Source organism: Mirounga leonina, unplaced genomic scaffold, assembly GCF_011800145.1.
Source record: "Mirounga leonina isolate KUSES-001 unplaced genomic scaffold, KU_Mleo_1.0 Mir_197, whole genome shotgun sequence".
NCBI lineage: Eukaryota > Metazoa > Chordata > Mammalia > Carnivora > Phocidae > Mirounga > Mirounga leonina.
This window is the reverse complement of record NW_023270494.1, coordinates 5,662,174-5,683,440: the sequence shown is the minus strand read 5'-3', so window position 1 is coordinate 5,683,440 and position 21,267 is coordinate 5,662,174. Positions and strand designations below refer to the sequence as shown.

General features: G+C 59.3%; 4 protein-coding genes across 8 annotated transcripts in view; 3 read left to right on the top strand and 1 right to left on the bottom strand.

Annotated features, from left to right (window-relative positions):
* Positions 1-1,504, top strand: part of MYO15B (myosin XVB) — a 29,116-nt gene extending 27,612 nt beyond the window's left edge. Inside the window, 4 exon segments of the mRNA XM_035026352.1 lie at positions 188-321; positions 503-636; positions 734-874; positions 1,050-1,504. Coding sequence (XP_034882243.1) covers positions 188-321; positions 503-636; positions 734-874; positions 1,050-1,109 — 469 coding nt within the window. The 3' untranslated portion in view covers positions 1,110-1,504.
* A 10-nt stretch (positions 1,505-1,514) lies between these two features.
* Positions 1,515-21,267, bottom strand: part of RECQL5 (RecQ like helicase 5) — a 35,332-nt gene continuing 15,579 nt past the window's right edge. For 2 of the 5 annotated variants that reach the window (XM_035026017.1, XM_035026018.1), the window contains 12 exons: positions 5,805-6,023; positions 5,463-5,562; positions 5,288-5,324; positions 5,100-5,158; positions 4,938-5,011; positions 4,535-4,628; positions 4,116-4,250; positions 3,295-3,821; positions 3,048-3,138; positions 2,600-2,824; positions 2,301-2,370; positions 1,515-2,208 (listed from right to left, as the gene is read on the bottom strand). In XM_035026017.1, the coding sequence (XP_034881908.1) occupies positions 2,108-2,208; positions 2,301-2,370; positions 2,600-2,824; positions 3,048-3,138; positions 3,295-3,821; positions 4,116-4,250; positions 4,535-4,628; positions 4,938-5,011; positions 5,100-5,158; positions 5,288-5,324; positions 5,463-5,562; positions 5,805-6,023 (1,732 nt within the window). In that variant the 3' untranslated portion in view covers positions 1,515-2,107. Of the gene's footprint in view, positions 2,209-2,300; positions 2,371-2,599; positions 2,825-3,047; positions 3,218-3,294; positions 3,822-4,115; positions 4,251-4,534; positions 4,629-4,937; positions 5,012-5,099; positions 5,159-5,287; positions 5,325-5,462; positions 5,563-5,804; positions 6,024-21,267 lie in introns of those variants that run through there. The other 3 variants (XR_004683060.1, XR_004683061.1, XM_035026019.1) reach the window with 3 other exon arrangements.
* SMIM5 (small integral membrane protein 5) lies at positions 8,316-15,599 on the top strand. Its single transcript, XM_035026022.1, has 3 exons — positions 8,316-8,391; positions 14,407-14,636; positions 15,079-15,599. The coding sequence occupies exons 2-3, from the start codon at positions 14,510-14,512 to the stop codon at positions 15,171-15,173; spliced, it is 222 nt and encodes a 73-aa protein (XP_034881913.1). The 5' UTR covers positions 8,316-8,391; positions 14,407-14,509; the 3' UTR covers positions 15,174-15,599.
* SMIM6 (small integral membrane protein 6) lies at positions 15,837-21,096 on the top strand. Its single transcript, XM_035026021.1, has 2 exons — positions 15,837-16,762; positions 20,851-21,096. Exons 1-2 carry the CDS (start codon positions 16,703-16,705, stop codon positions 21,037-21,039), a joined length of 249 nt encoding a protein of 82 aa, XP_034881912.1. The 5' UTR covers positions 15,837-16,702; the 3' UTR covers positions 21,040-21,096.

Here is a 21,267-nt window from a genome sequence, read left to right as displayed (position 1 = left end):
GCCTTAACCTGATGGGCCTGGAGTCGTGGAGGTTATGTACACCTGACCTGCCCACCCCAAGCTCCTCATAGGCAGGGCCCAGGCCTCATTCGTAAGTCTGGATCCCCAATCTCACTCACAGTAGCCCCTGCTCATTTATTTAGCCCCTGCTGTATACCCAGCCTTGACTGACCGGTCTGTGTCCTAGGCGAGACCTGCTGGCTTACTTGCCAAAGCCGCTGCAATCGAAGGTGAACATAGCCATCATAAAGAACCTGATGGACCAGGAGCTGAGGCAGCTGCAAGTCTGCAGCTCCCAAGAGGCACAGATCAACTTCATCGGTGGGTCTGGGGCCCGGGAGTTGCAGGGGCCGAGGCAAGAGGCCCAGAAGGGAAGGGGGGGTGGAGGGGCTGAGGAAGCTTCTCTACCTGCCCTGCCCCGCTCATCCAACCTGGGGGCCAAGTCGGGCAGGTCCCAGGGCCCGAACGGCCAGAACACCTATCCTGGCCCCTCCGTTCCCAGAGGCTGTGAGCCAGCTGCCCCTCTTTGGCTACACTGTCTATGTGGTGCTGCGCGTGAGTCAACTGGCCCTGCCCGGACCCAGCCTCCTGGGACTGAACCGCCAGCATCTCCTCCTCATGGACCCCTACAGCCAGGTGGGCAGGCTCCTGCCCCAGTACCAGTCTGAGCACCCTTGTGCCGTTCTCCCGTCCCCCATGGTGACCCCAGGCTCTGCTGTCTCTGCTGCCCCAGAAACGGTGCTGCTCCATCGCCCTGAGGGACCTGCACCGGCTCCACCTGCTGAGCCCCCTGGAGAGTAGGGGGCCCCCTGGCCTGGAACTCAACTACGGCTCTGCTGACAGCCCCCACACCATCTGGTTTGAGCTGCCCAAGGTGAGTGGCCGGGGCCTCTGACGACAGACACCCTGGCAAGGCGGGGAGTGCCTGACCCGGGCCTGGCATGCCCGGAGCCTGGGCCCATGCTCATGCCTGGGGCTCAGGTGTGGTGTGGGCCAGGGCGGGGGGCACACTGGGGAGCCCTGTCCTCACATGCCTGTTCCCCGGGCAGGCCCAGGAGCTGAAGTACACCATCACCTTCCTGCTGGACAGCAGCCTTGCTTCCAGCTAGCGGCCGGCCTCACCCAAGAGGAATGGAGGAGGGGAGGAGATGAGGAAGGGGCCCCCTCCCAGGTCCAAGTCTGACAGGGAAGGTCTCCCTTGGGTGCTGTCAGGCCATTTTGGTTTGGACTTCCCCACTTGGCTGTTCTGGAACCTGCCACAGCACAGCGCTGCTGGCCCATGTGGAGGCCTCGAGGCAGGAGCTGCTCCAGTGACATCAGCTGAGAAAGCAGGACTCCCCCTGGGGGGGGCCTGGAGCAGGGGCTGCAGGAACTCGCTTGGGCATCTGATGCTGCCCAGGCTGGGGAAGGGGGGGTGCCCAGCTGGCCCCAGGCCCTGGCTAACATCAGCACGAATCCAGGCCTGGGGGAAGCAAACAGTGAGGAAATAAAACTCCCAAGAGAAAAAGGCTGTGTTTGTGGGGGTGTGTGTCAAAACCAACAGGACTTTATTTCTCTGCTAAGTCTCCGTCCGGCCCGGCCTTCCTGACCAGGAGCTGAGCAGAGAGCAGGGCCTAGTTGCTGCCCTGCTCCCAAGCTCTGCACCTGGGGCCAGGCCACAAGCTGGCATCGCAAGGGAAAAGGGCAGTGGGCCAAGAAGCCGAGGCCAGCAGGCTCTTCCTGAGGCGGCCCAATGCCTCAGACAGGTGGCGTCGCCCTGGCCTACAATTCTTTCCTCCTGCCACACACCCCCCACCCCCCCACCCCGCCCCAAGCTTCTAATATGGGGATCTGGTTCGGAAAACCCAGCCAAGAGGCAGGGAGGCTGGGCGGAAGAAGACCTGAGACCCTGCAAGCAGAAAGTGGCTGGCCTCTGTCCCTTGGCCTTGATTTGGGAGGTGACTGGGGCCATCTTCAAAGCAAGGTATGGTTGGAAGGTATGGCCCCTGAGCAAAGAGGATGCCCCTGATGGCTGCAGGCTTTCCACCTTCCCTGTTCCTGAGTGAGGCCCAGGCTGGCCCACAGTTGAGGCTGGGGGAGCACTCTGGCCCTAGTGGGCAGGAGCTGGTCATCTTTGTGGGTCACATAGGCCGTGCCAGTCAGCTTCACTCTCGCACCGGGCCCGACCGTGAAAAAACTGCTTGATGAAATTCTGGGCCTCTTCCTTCACTACAGATTCGGGAAGCGGGAACGTGAGGGCCAGTCCCCTCCCCACCACCAAGCCCCGCAAACACCTCTGGCCTGGTGACGTGGGCACTTACCGCTCCTTCCAGGAGAGGCCTTCTGAGCCAGCGAGTGTGAGAGGTGGCGGGCGAAGGCTTTAAATAATTCCTGGAGGCAGAGGGTGACAGGAGCAAAGAGCACAGACCCCTACCCTGCCCCCCTCCTCCAGTGGCCCTCAGCCATGACCCAAGGGCAAGGCAGACCCCAGGGAGGGAGGCAGTCCACCTCAGGACTAGCCTGCTTCTACCCTGCTTTGTCCTCTGGCTCTGCTCCCTGGCCCCACGGCGCCCAAGTGTCCCAGGCCCAGCGGAGGGCAGAACCCACCCATCTACCTTACCTTGGATGCAAACTTGCCCTCCTTGTAGAAAGGGGTCAGGCATTTGACCACAACATTTGCAGCCTCCTTGAGGGAGATGCCAGGGGCTGGGAGAAGGCGGGAATCTTGGGCTGTGGGGTTCAAGGTGCCCCAATTGCTGGCCGAGCTGCTCTCCTTGGCCTCAGCTAAGATGGAGGCATTGGCTGAGGGGCGAGGCCTCTTCTGAGCCTGGTTCTCTGGGTTCTCCTGTGTAGGACCAGAGTGGAGAGTCACTCTTGGGTTCCCTGTCACTGGCCCCTCCCCTCGTTCTGGAAGACTGGGCCTCAGCATCCGCTGGCTTCCTCCAGCCTGTCCCGTCTATCCCTGGGATGTAAAAAAGATGATTTTCCCCAAACCCCTCATCCAGAGCAGAACAGGTATCGGCCTGGTCTACAGGCCTCCTCCCCTATGGCCTTGTCCCTGTCAGTACCTGCTGGGGTCTGGACCGCTTGCCCCTGTGTGTCTCCTTTGTGGGGGTGGACTGGCCTTCAGGGGGCCCCTGGTCTCTGAGTGTGCAGGCTCTGGCCAGAGGGGAGAGCAGGCATGAGAACTCCAGCCACCAGCTGCACCCTCAGCTCAGCCGGCCCAGCAGAGCGCACCCTAGGAACGGCCAGAGCTTCAGAGGCCCAGTTAGCAAAAAGGATTCCAGAGAATTTCAGAACTATCAGGGCCCTTACCTTGGCCTCTCCCCGGTGCACGCCTTGGTCTGGGGGAGCGCAGCCAAACACCCCAGGGCTCCATCCTCCCTTGTGCACTTCTCTGGGGCTGCTGGGGGTCCCTGTACTCCCTCACAGGAAGGGCCGGCACCTTCTGCCCCTGGGGCTGAGGTGAGGGGAGATGGGCTCCTGGCCCTTTGGCAGAAGCGGGCGATGTTCTGTGAATCCTTGAGGGCCGCTGCGGCTAGGAGCTGCTGCTTCTTGCTGGCCCGGGCCTTGGCACCGCCCTTGGAGGGGCTTTTCACCTTCTTCTCAGGGGAGGACCCCCCACAATGAGCACTGCTTCCAAGGGCCTCTCCTCTGGGCCCAGGGAGGGGCTCATTGTAGTCCCCCTGGAGGCTGTGGGGCTGGCTGTGGGGCTCCTGCTCACCTCCCCACACTGGCTGGGGGGCTTGCTCCTCAGCCCACATCTTCTCCATCAGCTCAGTGGCCGTCTGGAATGAGCAGGAGCCTCTGGGGAAACCAGCTCCTACCCGCTTGGGTTTGAGCTGTGAAGAACAGAAAGGGTTCTGAGGGCACTCATGGGCTGGTCCAGGAAGGGCTGAGCTGGTGGGCTCTTGGGAGTGGGGAGGGAGAGACCCGGCAGGACAGCTCAGGGCGGTCAGGCTGAGCAGAGCACAGCTGTGGGGGCTGCAGAGGGAAGCTGGAGGGTCTGCCGCGGGGCGCCTAGGGCCGGGGCTGCGATGCCAGGAGAAGGCAAGCAGCCATGCCCTGGCTGAGGACAAAGGACGTGATGCCTTTCCCAGACCCAGGTTTGGGGTGGATGCCAGGACGCTGCTCACCGAGGACACCTGGGAGGCCGGCCGGATGTCATACTCGGTGGGCTCTGGGGGCTGGGCCTGCGCACTGCAACTCCTGGTATTGCTCCCCACGTCGTAGAGCTGCCCATCCTTGGAGGCTCTGTGGATCTCAGCCACCTGATTCAGGGACGGGCAGGGACGCCGTGACACCCACTAGCTCCTGAGAGCTCCAACCCAGGCTTTCCACAAGTGGGCTTCTGGGGCTCGTGGCTGCAGGTAACTGGACACTGGTCGAATTCCAGTCCTGACGGGGTTGGCTGGAAACACCTCCAGCCGGCAAAGGGAGGTCAGGCTCCCTTCGTGTAAGTGGCCTCCTGGCAGCAGGAAGGCAGACAGCCTGGAAGGCTGGAGGGACCGTCTCTCCCACCCTAGCCCAGAAGCATGCCCTGCCCAGCGCCCACCTTCTTCAGCACACTGGCCTTGTACAGGTTGGCCGCCTTGGCATTTCGGAACATCTCATGTTCCAGCTCCACAGCCTTGGCCTGGAGATCGGGTCTGAGGATAGGAAGGAGCACTAGGCGTCAGGCGGGCCTGAGCCCTCTCTCTGTGGAGCTCCTATGGGATTCTCCCTGGGGACCCTGGAGATGACTTTCGGGCCTGGTGGGAATGGCCGTGGGCACAGGGATTCTGACCCGGACCCCAGGCACCCGGGGGGCTTACTGTCCTGCAGGCACTGGGAGAAGGGTGGGTCACAATCTGCGGGAGGGGTGCCCAAATAAGCCAGAGGGGATGGGGGTTCTTGTGGTCTACAAGGAACGGGGGCTTGGGGAAGCCTCTTTGGCCCCTGTGACCCAGGTCACTCACCCATGGGTGGTACCTGTGGCCTGGCGGTTACTGCTCAGAGCCTCCTCCAGAAGCCCCAGGCAGTGCTCACGGGCCTACACAGGGGAGGGAAGTCGGTCACTCAAGCCTCAGGGTTGGGGAAGGAGTCCGGGGGGCGGGTGTGAGGAGCTGTCCACCGCTTACCTTCACAGTGAGTCTGGGGATCTTCCTGCTAGAAGCCTCTTTCAGGGGACAGTCCTCATCTGGGGGGGAGTGCAAAGAGGGGTGGGTCCGTCCACTCTACCTCTGCTTTCTGGAGTCCCCAGCCCCCCAATGAGACATCTATACCCTAGGAATAGCCCCAAAGCCCCTGGGGACATTTCTGTACTAACCTGGGGGCACAAATTCTTCTATCTTGGGGTCTTTGCCCTGGAAGATGACATGAAGGGCCTATGAGGCATCTCACTTAGCTGTAGGACAGCCCCCCCCATCCAGCTCCAGGGTAGGGGCTGAGGGCATATGAACGGGGGGCCACCTGTGACCCCAGCAGGCCCCCATCCCCTTCACCTTGCGTAGGCTCATCTGTTTCTGGTAGAAGAGATTCCATTCCCGCTTGTGGGCTTCATCTCTGCCCTCGTCCCCACTACCTCCAGAACCTTCGTCGTACCTAGGGGACAGGCTAGGTGTAAGCAGCCCTGGGCCTGGGTTCGGCCCTCCTGTCATGCTTTTCTGGTGGGGCACTGATGTCTCTGATAGCCTGGCAGGTAGGAACAACACGAAGCTCCTAGCTCCGACATGGCCCACGGGGACAGGGAGTGAACGATGGCACTGGGGTGCCTTGGCACAAGGGGGGAGGCCAGCCTATTTGCAGTGGGTTGGGGGCCCCTGACTGACTTCACAGCCCCTCACCTGCTGAAGCCCCCATAGCCCCGGCGGCCTCCCTCATACAGCTCAGGGTCAAAGCCATTCCCTTGGGAAGGCCCGATGCAAGTCTTGTTCCAGCTGCTTCTATGCTCCAAGGCCTCCAGCTGCTTCCGCAGGGCCACAGGGTCCCGGCAGTGGTCACAGCCCTTGGTGCAGGCAGGGGGCGCATCCCCAAAGTACTTGGCAATGGCAGCATGGCGGCACCTGGCAGGGGCAGCACAGCAGAGGTGAGGGGTGAGGGACCCAGGCAGGCCAGCGTTCATCCACCCACTCCCCACACTCCGGCCGAGGAGCTTTACACGTGGACACCACACTCAGTACCTCACACACCTCCTGCTGTACGAGCCCGACAAGGCATCATTTGGTCACCCATTTTACAGATGACGACAATGAGGTGAAGGAGCTTTCCCAAGGGCATACAACACATCCGGAGGAGCCAGGGTGTGACCCCCACTCTGTCCTGCTTCACTACAGGTTGCTCCTCTAGGTCCTGGCCTCCTGCTCTCTCCTCTGCCCTCCGGCGGTGGGGCGCCCTGGGAGTAGCTGCGGCTCTGGGCACAGATCCTTAGGGGAAGCACTGGACGGCTCAAAGCCCACACGTTCCTGCAGGCCTGGGGGAGATGGCGCTCTGAGGCATGGCGCACGGCGCCCAGCGAGCCCTCTTTATGACTCTTCACCCTTTCCCGGAGGCGGGGGACGGGAGGACCAGCACAGCGTGGCCCTACCCCTGCGTCAGCACTCTGCCCTGCTTCTATCTCTTGGCAACCTTCTTTGTTCCCAAGAAGGCTGCGTATGCAGCCCGGAGCTGGGAGACTGCCCGAGAGCGGAAACCAGCAGCTCTGAGAGCCGGCATCATATGCTGCTCACTGTGAGGGCAGCGAGGAGACCAGCCCTGGCAGGAGTCTCATCACACCCCCCAGTGCCTCAACCCTGCCACAGCCCCCTTGCTGCGGGTACCAGACTCCAGCTGTCTCTCCTATGAGTCCCAGGATGGGGGCACAGTTGGTCCTTGGGGCAGCTGCAGAGGCCCCCGAAGGGGCCACAGATCTCTCAGGGCCCTTCCCAAGGGCCAGTCTTGCCGCAGGAATGTGGCACGGGGTAGGGGAGACTGTGAGACTGGGCGGCAGAGGGAGGGCTGTCCAGGCACCACATCCCGGCCGGGGACAAGCATAGGTGGCGTCACTAACCAGAACGCCTCTCAACGTGGGCACCACCTGGAACTGCAAGAAACACTCTCAGGAGCTGAGCCCCTGAGGGGCAGGCACCAGGAACAAGAGCTGATGGTTACACAGGCCCTAGGAAGTGGGGTCTGGCTGCCTTGTTTAGAGAATGCAGCTTTGAACGGCAGGAGATGGCAAGGGGGCCCAGGCAGCCACCAGAGGGCACTGTTCCTGCCACTCCTAAATCACCGTGGGACTCTTTGCATCGCCAGTCTGTGCATCTGCACAGTGGCCGCCTGTCCAGCCTCTGGGAGGCTCTGGCATCCAAGTGGTGTGGCTACACGGTTGGCTTCCTTCCCCCCACCCTCCCTCAAGCCCGGACTCACTGGGGTTTTGTGCTCACACTCAAAGGGCTCCATTGAGAGCTCACAGATGCGGGCTGGGGTCGGCTCCTGTCCTGCTGGGGTGGCACAACCAACCAAATGTCAAAGGGCCCTGCCAGCCACTGAGCCCTGGAGCCCGTCCCTGCCAGCCAGGGCCAGGCGTGCGGGGACAGCTCCAGCAAACACCCACTGGAAAGACTTTGATCAGTAGGGTCCTCCCTCCTCCTGGGGCTGAGGAACACCAGGCACTTCCCCGGGCAAGCAGGCCACGTTCAGGTTACTCTCGAGTCACCCCCAAGTTCTTCCCCAAGATGCCTCCCCAGGGGGTTGGCCTTGTGGGTGGGCTGGCAGCTCCCCCACTATTCACTTTTTTTCTTCAGAGGGGCCAGAGGGCGGGACCAGCCAGGGAGTCTCCAGAGAGATAGGTTGGGGGGGATGGGCCCAGAGCCCTTCTGAGGGTAGGGAGGGGGCCAAAGAGCTGGGAGTGCTGTGCGGCCTCCCTCCGCCACCCCAAGGCTCAGGTGGAGCCTCCCAGGGAACAAGAGAGCGGACCTCCTCTTTTATCAGCTCCCGGCCCAGGCCCAGCCCACAATGGCTTAGCACACACCCGCCCAGAGGGAGAGGAGAGGAAGAGGAGGAACAGGAGAGCCGAGCGCGCCCAGCCAGACCTCCAGGGGCAGCACAGCGCACAGGAGCCTGAAGCCAGCTGCCAAGGTCCCAGCAGGGATTCCCTCACCGGGGCAGAGGAGGCAGTGGCACTGCCCCCCCCCCCACTTGGTGACCGCCCCATGTAACCTGACACTTGGATCTCCAGGACGACCAACAACAGAAAAGCTAAGGCCGAGACAGCAGCTGGCTGTCAGCAGCCGGGAGTTCCACACGCTCTGAGGAAGGCGCCCAGGGGCAGGTCAGGAAAGAGGCATCCGAGAAGGAAGGAAGAGGTGGTGGCTGGGCCGAAGACAGCCCCAGGAGGCTGCTGGGCTCCCCGGCATGTGCGGCTGCCCCCCAACCCCACACCCGAGTTCCTAGGTGAGTGGTGCCAGCCACAGATGATAGGGTTGCGGGGGGGGGCGGGGTGCGGGGCAGCCAGGGTCCCCTGCCCCAAGGGTGGAGAGCCACCATCTACCTGGAACACAGAGGCTCACGGGGGTGCAACTTCATTTAAACGTGGGCTCTCCCTTCTTTTGCTGGGACCCGGCACTGGGGGGACACGGGCTGAGCGCTTTCCTCCCGGCCTGCTGAGCACGCAGAGGGGCCCCAAGTGCCTGCTTACTCTGCAAGTTAGTTTAAGCTTGTTCTATTCGGGGGCTTAAACAAGGGATTTGGCCTTCCTGGCTTGGGAGAGAACTGCTGCCTGCCCGCTGAGCTTCCCTTTTTCCCAGGATCAATGCAGAGCCCTCTGTGTGCCTGCTTTCTCCCAGTGGAGGCGGCTCGGCGCAGGGTCTGCCCCGCCAGTTCGCGCCCCCCAGGAACGTGGCGGTACCCGCAGCAGCCCTGCCCATCTGTGTCCTGCATCAGCGAGGCAGCTGCCACCTCGCGTGAGGGGCTTGGCCCACTCACTGCCAGGTGTCCTCAGCTCAGAGCTAAGCCCAGGTGCTCCTCCCTGGGCCCATTTGGAATCCCGTGAGCTCCCAAGTCTCCCTGAATGCTGCGCCAGAAGCATGAGGGCCTGACTCTGAGGGTGGGGTGGGGAGAAGGCGATGATGGTGAGGCTGGTGGAGGACCCGCCTGGTATTTGGCCCTCTGCCGTGCCACTGGAATGCTGAGCCCAAGACGGCTCTTCAAGCAGCCCCGGGAGCAGCCCCCTTGGGCAGGGCCCCATGAGCCGAGGCTGCCTGCTCCTCCTGCCTCCCTGCCCCCACCCTAGGGTTAAAGTCTCCCTTCCCCGCCCCCCAGATGTTTCCCCCAAAGCAAACAAGCTAATATCTACTTAGAAAGAAAAACAACAATCTAGGGAAAAGTGGAAACCAAGGATCAGTCCAAGTGTTCTTGGCTCATAAGAGGCTGTGGGATTTGGCCTGGGTTGGTGGCTGGGGAGACTAAAAGCCCTGCAGCGATGAGCCAGGCATGGCAGAGAGGGGCCAGGCGCCAGTTCCGTGTTGCAGGCAGTGGGCAGGGCTGGGTAAGGGAAGGGCGCAGTGGTGAGCCCAGGGCTACCCCTGCTGGCTCGGATCTGCAAGGCAAGCGGGTGGGGAGCTGAGTCCCTGCAGCCACAGGACATAGGTGGTCTGGGTCCCCTGAACACAGGCGCTGAGCTGGAACAGCAGGGTGATGCCTGGCTTCTGGGGCTGGGGGAACCATCCCTAGCAGCAGGAAGTGCCTCCTCCGGTCCTGGAAAGCCACGGGGTTAGGGAAGCAGGACTGCTCTGGGTTCAAATGTCTACTTCCCACAGCAGCTTGGAGCCAAGGCAGAAAAGGGCATCGTCTAAGGCTTGATGCAGTGCCCAGTGGACACCTCTGCCTTACTGGTCAGGCCCCTGGACCCCGCAAATCTGCCACAACCATCAGTCTGCCCCATCATAGCTGTTTCTCAAACAAGACAGGGCCCGGTGGGGCAAGAGTGGCTGCAACCCACCATGACAAGATGACAGGGGCCCCGAGCCATCAGCACACCACTTATCAGTCCTAAACAGGCCGGCGTGCTGCCTGCTCTCTTCCACAAAGGGCCCCTGGGGTTGGAATATCAGTTTTGCAAGGAGGAAACCGGGAAGCTTCAGGACCCAGTGGCAGCTGTCTGGCCTGCAGGATGCCCGCCTGCTCTCTCACAAGGTTCTCTGTGCCAGGAGATGCCACACAAAGGAATGTTTTCTGGTCCCTCCCACTCTGCCAGCCTTCACCTCTGCCCGGCTCACCTCCCCTGCCATGGGCTGCCATTTCAGCCACTGAGCACCCTCCAAAGGTTCCTAGAAGGGCCACACACAGGCAGCCAAGGCTGCTCTCCCTTCCTGGGGCCATGGGAAGCCACTTGCTTAGGCTGCTTCCAACCGAAGCACTCCCGAGCCTCATAGGGCTGGGACGGACTCTGATTGCCTTGGTTCATGGGGAAGTACAGTTTTGGAAGGAGAATGGATGACCCTCCTATCTCCTTGAGATAGACCAGAAAGATAAACGTGATCATCAGTACCCGCTCTGGCCTTCCCTGTCTTCCTCCCTCCAAACCTGAGAAAGTAAAAGGGACAAGAAGCAGCCAGCCTCAGAGTACCCACGTTTCCTGGGTCACAGCTGGGAACTGGGACTCCCTACAGAACCACGGCTGAGGAACATACCGCACGGTCACCTGACGACTGCTGGTTATATTGGGCACCAGGCATCAGGCACCCCCCGGGCCTCTCTTTAAATAGCCCACTGGGAAGAGTGCCTGGGACCTGCTAGAATGTGCCTCCTCCCTCTTAGGAGAACAAGGTCCCTCCAGCTCCCATGGTACCCACTGAAGTTTATTCTGCTCAAGCCCAAGGTGGAAATGGCAGAACGTCAACTGAAAAAAAAGGGGGTTCCCTGTCAGCCTTCGGGGCAGAACCTCGGTTGTCCAGTGGCCCCATCCCGTTCATAGCCCAGACAGAATCAGTGAGCAGCCCGGGATGAAACCCCACAGCTGGTACAGCTTGCTAACTCAGCTCACCAGAGGAGCCCTGGGCGCAAAGGCACAATGCCATCCACGGCCACACGGCCACAGGCACGGCCTGCCACTAGCGTGGACTGGCATTCCTCCCAGAGTGGGGCCCTATGCCCCAGAGTCCTCTGGGTGGGACTCTGTAGCGTCCTGACTTCATAATGCCTGGAGGATGGCCGACTTCAGAGCCAAAGCTTCTGACCAACAAAGCCCACCTTTCCTGCACAGCCAAGCAGCCTGGGCCCAACCTGCATCCTCCCTGCTCTGGGGATCACACCCCTCAGAATGGCCAGGTCTCCACACCGCTTCTTGCTCACAAGCAGAGCCCTCCCCTCCACAATCCCTCCCCGGGTCTTTGGACCTGGAAACACAAGTGAAAAAGCCGCTCTTGCCCAGGTGGCCTCTGCCCGCTTCCTCTTTCAAGGAGTCTCTGATGGCTACATTAGGCAATGCAGGCACAGGGCCAATCAGGCTGAAGAAGCCAGACCAAGCGGAGACGAAGAGGGGAGGAGAAAAGGTGCCCAACTCCTGAGCCCTATGCAAAGTCTCCCCCAGGGCTTTGCTGGGCACCTCTGTTCCCTCCTCCAGGAATGAGACCAGCAGGTAGGCTACTGCACTCCTGAAAACACGGGAATTGGGGATGCCCAGAGAGGCCCCAGAATGAGAGGGGACCACCCTCCTGGTGCAAGTCCACTTCACTGGTCAACAGGGGGCGGGGGCGGGGCGTGTTCAGTGTGACCAGAGGAGAGGGGCCCTATGCGTGGGAAGGAGTTTGGTGAATCTGAGACAAGATCTGGCCGTCTGGTGACAAGCTACATGTGGTTCTCAGAGAATAGGTGTGGCCCTGGCCTGGGCATGAGGTGCCTGAATAAAAGCAGTGCTCCAGACTCATGAGTGTGGAATGGGGCTGATCAGGCAGAGCACACCCACTTCTAGAGGGCTCTGGGGCCCTAGTCCCTGCACTGCGCCTACTGCATGGATGGTGCCCTCAGTAGGCCGCGCTGGAGGCTGACTTGCCTTGCCAGCCAGAGAGCAGGCTGCCTAAGATAGGCCTCCATGAGAGACAGCGTGATGCAGTAGGGGGGCTGGCCAGGCTCCCCATCCTGCTGTGTGACCTCAGAGGAGCCACTTACTCTTCCTACTCTCCCAGCTCTGTTTCCCATACATAAAGGGAAGCAGGGGTAGATGACCACGGCATTCTAGGACCCCGTGCCCCTTAGTACACTTGGAAACCGGGATCTTGATCTCCTTTGCAGAAACATGCTGACCCTGGGGTGGGGTGTGAGAGAAGAGGGGGGATCTAAACTCCAGGAGCCTCCCACTTTTTTTTTTTTTTTTTTAGATTTTATTTATTTATTTGAGAGAAAGAATGAGAAAGAGAGCATGAGAGGGGTGAGGGTCAGAGGGAGAAGCAGACTCCCTGCTGAGCAGGGAGCCCGATGCGGGACTCGATCCAGGGACTCCAGGATCATGACCTGAGCCGAAGGCAGTCGCTTAACCAACTGAGCCACCCAGGCGCCCAAGGAGCCTCCCACTTCTGACAGGAAACCCTCTAATCCTCCAGGGACCCATCTGCCTGCTACCCTCACCATCACTTAAAACACAGCTCCCGTCTCCAGCCTGCCCCACCACCTACCTTCACCTCACACACCACAAACATCCTGGGAACGCAGGACATAGATGAAGCTCCCCAGAGGTGTTTGGGGAGGGTCTCTGAAACAGTGTACAAGGGGGTACGACTGCCCCCAAAGGCTTCCTCGATGCTCCTGCAGTGGCCAGACGCCCCCCGCCCCGAGGGGAATCACATGTGCAGGGCCCCAACGTGTGCCAGGATCTGGGCTAGCCACTGCTATGCTTCCAGGAGTCAATCCAACAGCCTCGAAAGATGGGCATCTCCTCTCACGTAAAATGAGGAAAAGAAACAGACTCAGAGAGGCAAAGTGAGACACGTCCATGTCACGGAAGCGGGAAGGGGGCAGGCGGCATCGAAACAATGCCCCCTGGAGCGGCAGCTGACCAACGGAGAGCAGTTACCCTGTGGAAGAGGAGACACGGGAGGCACATGCCAGCTGCCGTCCAGGTCCCGAAGGCCCGCGAGGCAGAAGAGGGGTACAAGTGTCCTGTGTGACCACGGGCGGGACCAATGAGGTGAGGAGGAGGTCCCACCTTACAACGATCAGCGCTGTTCCAAGAAGGAAGACGGTAGGCTGCCATAGCAGGTGGGAACCCCCATCTCACCAAGAGAGGCTCACAAAAAGGCTGCATGCCAAAAGGAGTGCAGGGAGCCAGGTACAGGGTAAAAGGTTCAAGCAGACGACCTTCAAGGTAGTTCTAAGACAGCTCTACTGTGGCGGGAGTCCCAGCAGTGACCGGCTTCCAAGACTGCGGCCATCTCAGGAGAACCTGCCTGGCCCCGACCCAGGACAAGGCAGCAGTAATTAGATCCTCAGGTCTGGCACGAGCCCCTGGCCACCTGTTACCCTCCCTTGGATTAGAGCTGCCTTGGTGAACAAGTTCAGGCTGGGTTGGCACAAGCTGTCCCTGGTCCATCTCTGAAGAGGCACTTGCTCCCTTGTGTCCACTGATTGGCTGAGGCCGGAGGGGAAAGACACTGACATCGAGCACGCCCCAACTCACAGTCCCAGCCTGGACCTTCCCCTTCAGCCTGTCGGGCACCCTTGGACAGGAAGAAGCTCTCAGTCAGGGGCCTGGAGGGCTGAGTTGCCACATAGCTGGGGCAGGGGTAGGGGCAGAGGGGACTCTCCTGGCCTGAACCAGCAGAGGAGGGGCTGGTAAACCAGGCTGATCCCATCCTGAGAGGATCCCCTTGGGAAAAACTGCAGGAACACAACGTCATCTCTTCCTCCTCAAAGAACACTGAATGAGTAAAGAAATTGGGCTGGGGGGGGGGGCCTGAAGGGGCTCAGACCACCTCCCCGTTAGCTCTCACTTCCAGCTGACCCTAGCTAGAAGCCCCCATGTGCGTGCTGGAAGAAGAACCTAATCCTTCTGCCCCACATATGATGGGAGGCAAGAGTACCAGGCTGGAATCCTAAAGCCCAGTCTCCCTGCTGGGAACTGGGGAGGCACCTAAAGTCCTGAAGGACCCAGGGGTCACCAGGGGAGCTGTGCCAGCCCTAGGCGCCCCAGCAAAACCAGGAGTGGTGCCTGAGACAAAGGAATGTAACAGTGAAGTCACCCCACCTTGAAGTCGGGAACCCTGGCCAACCGTGGCCGGCTGACAGACCTCTCCTATGTCTGACTGTGCTGGGCAGCCCCCATGGCAGGGCCTCGGGCTCCCTGCCGTCACCAGCTTCCCCCACCACGGGTGGTGTCAGCTGGGTCGGGGTTGAGGGCCCCAGTGGTTCCCTCCCCGCTCATGAGCCACAGGGGTACAGGGGTGAGACCTGACGAACTCGTTCTGCGGGCTGCAGGTGGGTGGGGCCTCCCAGCCCTGTCTCTGCTCAGCACTCCCGGCAGGAGCCCGGCAGGAGCCCGGCAGGAGTCCGGCAGGAGCCCGGCAGGAGCCGGCGCACCATGGCAGCTGCCAGCTTTGTGCAGGAGATGCGCTCCATGGGTGAGAAGCTGCTGCTCAAGCTGCAGAGACTACCGCAGGCCGAGCCTGTGGAGATCGTGGCCTTCTCGGTCATCCTCCTTTTCACAGGTAAGCTGGGGCTCTCCCATTCTCCCCGGCGGCCCTGGCTCTTCCTGGCATCCGGGAAAGCTGAGACCGTGGTGCTGGCCAGAGGACTGGCTAGGTGTCCCCCAGACCGAGGAGAAGCAGATGTCCCTGGGGGAAAGCCAAGGGACCGCCCTAATCCTCGACAAGCTGCTCCAGTGATGGGGTGGTGCTGGAAGCAGGGCCCAGAGGCAGCCCGGAATCCCAACCAGGGGTGGAAGGAGCGAGGCTGTGGGCAGCGGAGGAGGCAGGACAGGGAGGTCAGGGCCCCGTGGCCGGCACGGGGACAGCCGACACCTCCCACCAGACTCTTTGGGCAAAGATCCCGCACACCTCCAGAGGGCTTTCCTTTCAAGTCGGGGGTGTGTGCTCCCCTCCGCCCCCGCCCGGGCTTCCCGTGCTCCCTGCTCCTCTCTCCCCCACCCAGCTACCGTGCTGCTACTGCTGCTGAGCGCCTGCTGCTGCTGCCCCGCTGAGCGCAGACGCGGGAAGGTCCATGCCCGGCCCGTAACCCCACCGTGAGGGGCAGACACGAGGACGGCACGTTGGCGAGGAGGCTGCCAGAGCCATGACCCCAGGTGCCACCTGGCCCTGTGGCCCTCAGCCCACAAGACGGCACTCCGTGGCCCCGGCTCCGGCCCTGCCCAGGAACCTGCCACCTGCAGCCTTACCAAGGAAGCAAGGGCTGGGACAGCCACCAAACTCTGACCTGCCAGGGAACTCCGGGGGCCGGGGAGGAGTCAACTGTTTCAAACACCAAGTAAACAAAAACGGGATTCTTTCCCAACCTGCACCTCTTAACAAAACACAGAAGCAGGGTCCCCATACTTGGATGGAGAACAGCCTGCATCTGTGGGGAGCTGGCCCTTGGGGCCCCCACGCCAAAGAGGGGCTTTGTGCAATAGCTACTGGATCCCAAGCTTCCCACCAGAGGGGAGCATGTCAGTATTCTGCTCCGGTATTTGCCCATTTCTTTCCCAGTAAAAGCTTTCTGTTTATGTGTTTCTGCGGCGCCAGACTCCCTGGCCTGGGCTCGGTGCTTCTGAAGGGCAATGTGCCAGAATTCCAGGGGTGTGGCCGGTGACTGTCCTTGCCAGGCCTCTGCACTCCCTGTGCCCACGAAAGCTGGAAAAACACACAGGCAGGAATGCCATGCAAGAGGGAACCAGGGGAAGGGTGAGGGTGAAAGTCCCGTCGGCAGCAACTGCTAACGAGCTCTGGCTCCAGATGCCCCCACTGCATGGACCCGGGTTCTGGACTCAGGAAGGCCGCTCCACAGCTTCCGCCACCGCTTACTTTACCTGCACACCCCACACCAGCGGGCTCAGGCCACCGGGTCTTCCCAAACTTCTGGAGTCAGAGAAGAGAGGTCAGGCCCCTACTGTTGTCCATAACCTGCATCCTGACCCCTCAGTCTTTTCCCCATCGTGTGCCAGGCTGTCCGGGAGGAAATCCTCACCCCGCCACTCACCAGCTGTGTGAATGCGGGTTAGTGATTCGACCTCCTCGAGCCACATTTCCTCCCCTCTGAGACTTCGCTAACCCCGGTAGCTGCCTCCTGGGGCGAGCTTCTGAGGAGAAACTGAGATGATCTACAGCAAGCACTTGGCACAGTACTGGGCATATCCTAAGAGCTCTGGAGATATGAACCATCGTCATTATCTGCCCCTCTAAACAAGAGCAACATGGACCCATTTTAAGGATTGGCCCTGTCACAATGTAACACCACCCTGCCTCCCTCCCTTCAGTTCACTTTCTCTTCCAGGTAGAGCTGCCAACCCAGGAAAGAGGTTGGGGGAGTCAAAAAGCTCTCCGTGGTACCTCCCCCTCCATCCCCGCTGGTCCCCCAGAGTCACTAGGGGTGGAGCCCTATCTAGAAAAACGGAGTGCAGAGGGGATGCCGAGCAGGTGGGAGAAACTCTGGCTGGTTTCACTTCCTGGTGTCCACTGACTTGTCTGACGGGTTTGGTTTAGGTTGAAGACCCAGAGAGGAAGTACTTCCACACAAAAGAAAAGAAATTCAAGAACCAGCCTGAACCCACCCCACAAGAATGGGATTCAGAATAACAATGATAACGATGAGGATGGTGAAGGTGGCAGGTGATGATCAGTTTGGCTGAAATTCCCTGAAGGCTTATGTCTGCTTGGTCACTGCCCAAAGCATTTTTTTTTTTTTTAAGATTTTATTTATTTGGGGGGGGGCAGGGAGGGCACAGAGGAAGAGTGAGAGGGAGAAGCAGTCTCCCCACTGAGCAGAGTCCGATGTGAGGTTGGATCCGAGGACCCCAGGATCATGACCTGAGCCGAAGGCAGACGCTTCACCAACTGAGCCACCCAGGTGCCCCAAGCCTAAAGCATTCTGATGCAGGTGATTTTGTTTGATCACAACAGCCTCAGTGCCATGGGTACCATTATTATCCCTATTTTAGACATGAGGAAATTGAGCCTTAGCGACACTGGGTCACTTTCCTAAGTTCAACCAGCTAAAGAGTGGCAGAGCCAGCCTCTGGACCCAGCCCACCCAGCTGCAGAACCCCTGCCCACCACACCCAGGCCCTGAGGCCTCCCAGCTGCAGTGCAGATAAGGCTCCCATCCCATTATCCTCCATCAACCAATCTTAGATCCCATACCCAAAACTGTCTTAAAATCACCTCCCTGTGAGTGGGTGGAGCCCGAAGAAGTAAGAGCTAGGGTGGGGCCCAACTAGGTCTCCCTCCCAGAAGGAAAACAGGGAAGGTGGGAGGGACCCAGCTGGGAAACCCTGCCCTTTTCAGTCTAGGCACCAAGAGCTGGAGGGGCCCCAGGAAGCCCTCAATTGAGGAGATGCTCAACAGCGGGGCAGCCCAATTCCCATGGGCCTCTCCCTTAAGCAAGTTTACATCAGCACTAAGAACGTCCCTTCCTGAGGCTGTACCTCTTTGCTAGGAGATTCTGGCTCCATGGTCTGACTGCCAAGAGGTGGCGACCATGGGCCATTTCTTTGGCATTCTCCTCCTCCTAACTGCTGAGCCCAAATAAGATGCCATCCTTGCGCTGCTGGGAAGGCTCACTCCTTCCCACTTGGCAGCAAACTGGCCCACGCAGAGCCCCACCACTAACGGCTCCCCACGGCAGTCCTGGGCAGGCTTTGGTCCCACTCAGCTCAACAAATCAGATCGGCTCCAGCGCGACAGCAGCCTGGCACATTCCCAGCACGGGTCTTCTAGGGAAGAGAGGCAGGGAGAGGAAGCAGCAATCCCCCCATTGTGGGAAAGAACAAAAAGAGAGGTACAGCAATAGTGGCCATGGAAGGGGAGGCCAGCAGGCTGTCTGCGCCCTGAAGGGCATCTGGCTATCACAGGTCTCCATTCCTGCCACCAGGCCCACTGGAACAAGCCACCCCCAAGTCTGCCTGCGCTCATTGCTGCACCGATTTCCCAGCTTCATCAGGCCTCCCCTGACTCTGGCCTCTACTCCACAGGAGCCTCTCGCTTCCTCCAAAGGTCCACACTCAAGATCTGTGCATTTTACCGGCTATTATGCCTTATCAGAAACCACAGTAGAGCCCCGGGTACAAGAATCTCATTAGCAAAACCTGGCAGAGAGCACATAAAACACTCTTCTCCTAAAGCTGTTTTCTCAAGCATTAACGTTCAAGAGCAACCTACAGTAAAAATCTTCACGACATAGTTGCCTGTGGGTAACACAACTTCCAGACCCCAAAACTGAGGACAATTTTGTTCTCAAAAGTAGTTTCCTCACCCTCCTCAGGACCTGCTGCCTGCCATGAAACACCGTCCCCTGGTCCTACCTCTTCCGTGGTCTTCATGCCTCAGCCTAACCTCACTCCTTACGGGGGATCCCCTCCGCCCCCAGGCCAGGCTACACCACACACACCAACAGCATTCTCCACCTCTTCCCATAATGTCCCCTTCATGATGATCATTTCCATAGGATTTTCTGATCAGGGCCAGCAATTAACTGGAAGAGTTGGTTAAAGCCACTTTTGTATACATGACACAAAACGTTCCCCATGCATCTCATTTTAAATGGAAACATATACGTGCACATTCCTTGGCCAATCTTTTTGCTGTAGGGCCAACGCCTTTCCTCCGAGTGTGGGGTTTGCTGGCCAGAGTTCCTATATTGGCTATTTGCTAACTGTGGTTACTACAAAGCAGAACAAGAACTTAAAAGGCATCCACAGAAATCGGCGTGTGAAATCCTGGATTTTTGCAACATGTTTCCAGTTGTCTTGCCACATCTGTTTTGACAGACATACTGAGTGATTCCAAAGTCATTCCAAAGTGGTCAAATAGGTGCTTATAGCAACAACTCCCACCACCACCCCCCCGGACCCCACACTACCCCCGCCCCCTTGAGGTGTGGCAGGGAGCTTCCGGGCTCAGCTCTGCAGCCAAGCTCCACAGCTGGGTTTAAACCCCTGAGCAGTTACTTCTTAGCTGGATGACCTTGGGTGAGTTGCTTCACCTCGGTGCCTGCTCCCCAGCTGTAAAACTGGGGTTTCGACGATTCCTGTTGCTCCATGTTTTTATGTAACATTAAGTGTGATTATGTCAGTACAACAAGGACAAATGCCACAAACAGGTTTGGGAACAAACAGCTGACTCCTGATAAGCATCCAACTTCACTGATGGAGGAAGTAGACGGCTGTGCTAGAGACCAGCCTGCCGGTTGGAAGCATTCAGCAGCCAAGCGTCAGTATGTTTTATGGAGGGAAACTTGAAACATCAGGTGAGCCCATGACAGTCAAGAAGGACTTTACTGAACTCGCTCATCATCTGTCTCCTCCAACCCCGGCTGCACGTTAGCCTTGGCCCAGAGGCTTTATAGAGCACGGGGCTCTGACTGCCCAGAGACTGAGCTAAGTGATACCAGGCAGGGCCCAGATGATTCTAATGAGCAGGGCTGAGGACCAGCGAGCTAGAATGGAAGGCTGGATGGGCAGGACTTGCCTCACTTGGTTCACAATGGACATGAGGTACCTCGCGCAGTTCCTGGCCACACCAAGCACTTGAATCCTAACTTTAAGGAATAAATGGTGGCCGCTAGGTCTCCAGTTCTGCTTCCTCGCTGCCCCATCCATCACACCAGTGGGTAGGACCCAACCACATGAAGCAGCTGAGAGGCTGGCAAAGGCACTAGGGAAAAGTTAGCCTCCACAGGACCCTGGGGCCTCAATGGTGATAAAGACCTCGTTCCAGAAGGCGCCAGCTAGAGCTAGTTAACCATTCACCAGCCCCACAGCACCGCAGGAAGAGAGCAGCCCGGGTGCGGCTCCAGCCCAGGGCTTCCTGGAGTCCTGGGCTTCCTGTGCTCTGGCCTGGACCTCCCAGTCCACAGGCTGGCAGCTAGACAGAGAGGAGAGGCAGGACCCAGCCACAGGTAAGGCAGACAGGTGGCCTGACGCAAGGGTCCTGGATCCAGTCTCCCTCCCCACCCTACCCCAAGCCTGACTTCTCTCGGTGAGGACGCCTGAACATACTACCCTGAGCAGCCCCCAAAACGACATCACAAAAAGAACAGAACGCAGCTGAAGGGGTAAGTATGAAAGGCAGAAGGGGAAGGCAGTTGCTAGGCAACAGGCCCTAGCCCCCTTTGTTCGCTCCCGTGACAGCAATGAGGTCTGGTCAGGGCTACTTGGCCATGACAACACCTTTCCTCCCAACAGTCAGGGTGCGGCTGGGGCCCCCAAAGCGTGGGGTCTGCGGGATTACCCTGACCGGCCCGCTCTTGGGACACGGGAGTGTTAACAGCAGAATCAGGTAGTGACTCCTTCCTTCCTGCCGCTACTCCCCTCAACTGGCTCCCGGCCCGCAGCCTGCCCACCTGAGCTGCTTCACGATTAGCTAGTTCTTCTGTTTCCAGCTGCCTCCCGGGGAGCTACTGAGGCCTCGGCTGGACTCAGTCCGCTCCTTGACTCTGATGCTGATCTCTCAAAATGCTTCCCAAATGTTTGGCAGTTGAGGCAGGGAAAACAGCAAGGATCTGTAGCGGTGCGTTTTAGATTCTAGCTGAGTAGATCTCAGGGATGGGAAAGTGCTTGCTCACACCAGGGCGTCGAGCCCAGCATCCCTGCAGAGGTGGGACAGCTGGTCTGAGGCCGCTCCAGAGGATGAAGTGGGGGTGGACAGCAGCTCCTGGGACAGGGCCTTGGAGAGGCCCTGGCACTCAAGGCCTCTGTCCCCTCTTTTCCAGGTTCACACGGACAAACTGACAAACCAGAAGCTCATGTGGAATGATGAGTTCTGGCAGAATCCATGGGACCAGGGAGGCCTGGCAGTGATCAGCTTATTCATCACCATGATCCTGTTTCTCATTGTGTTCGCCATTATATTTGGTTTACTCCCTCCACTTAAGAAGGTCAACCGGTATGAAGAGTCGTGACCTGACTTTCTGGGGGCCAAGAAGGGGCCCACCTGTTAACTCTCAAAACACCATGTACCTTTTCTTCAAAGCCCTTTTAAGAGTCTGCAATTATACATACATGTTAACGTAATTAATTAATTAACTAATGTGATTGTCTAATAAGTGCCTGTCTTCCCCACTGAACAGAAAACCACAAAAGCAGGGGATGGGTCTCTTTCTGCTCACCACTGTATCCCCATACCCAAT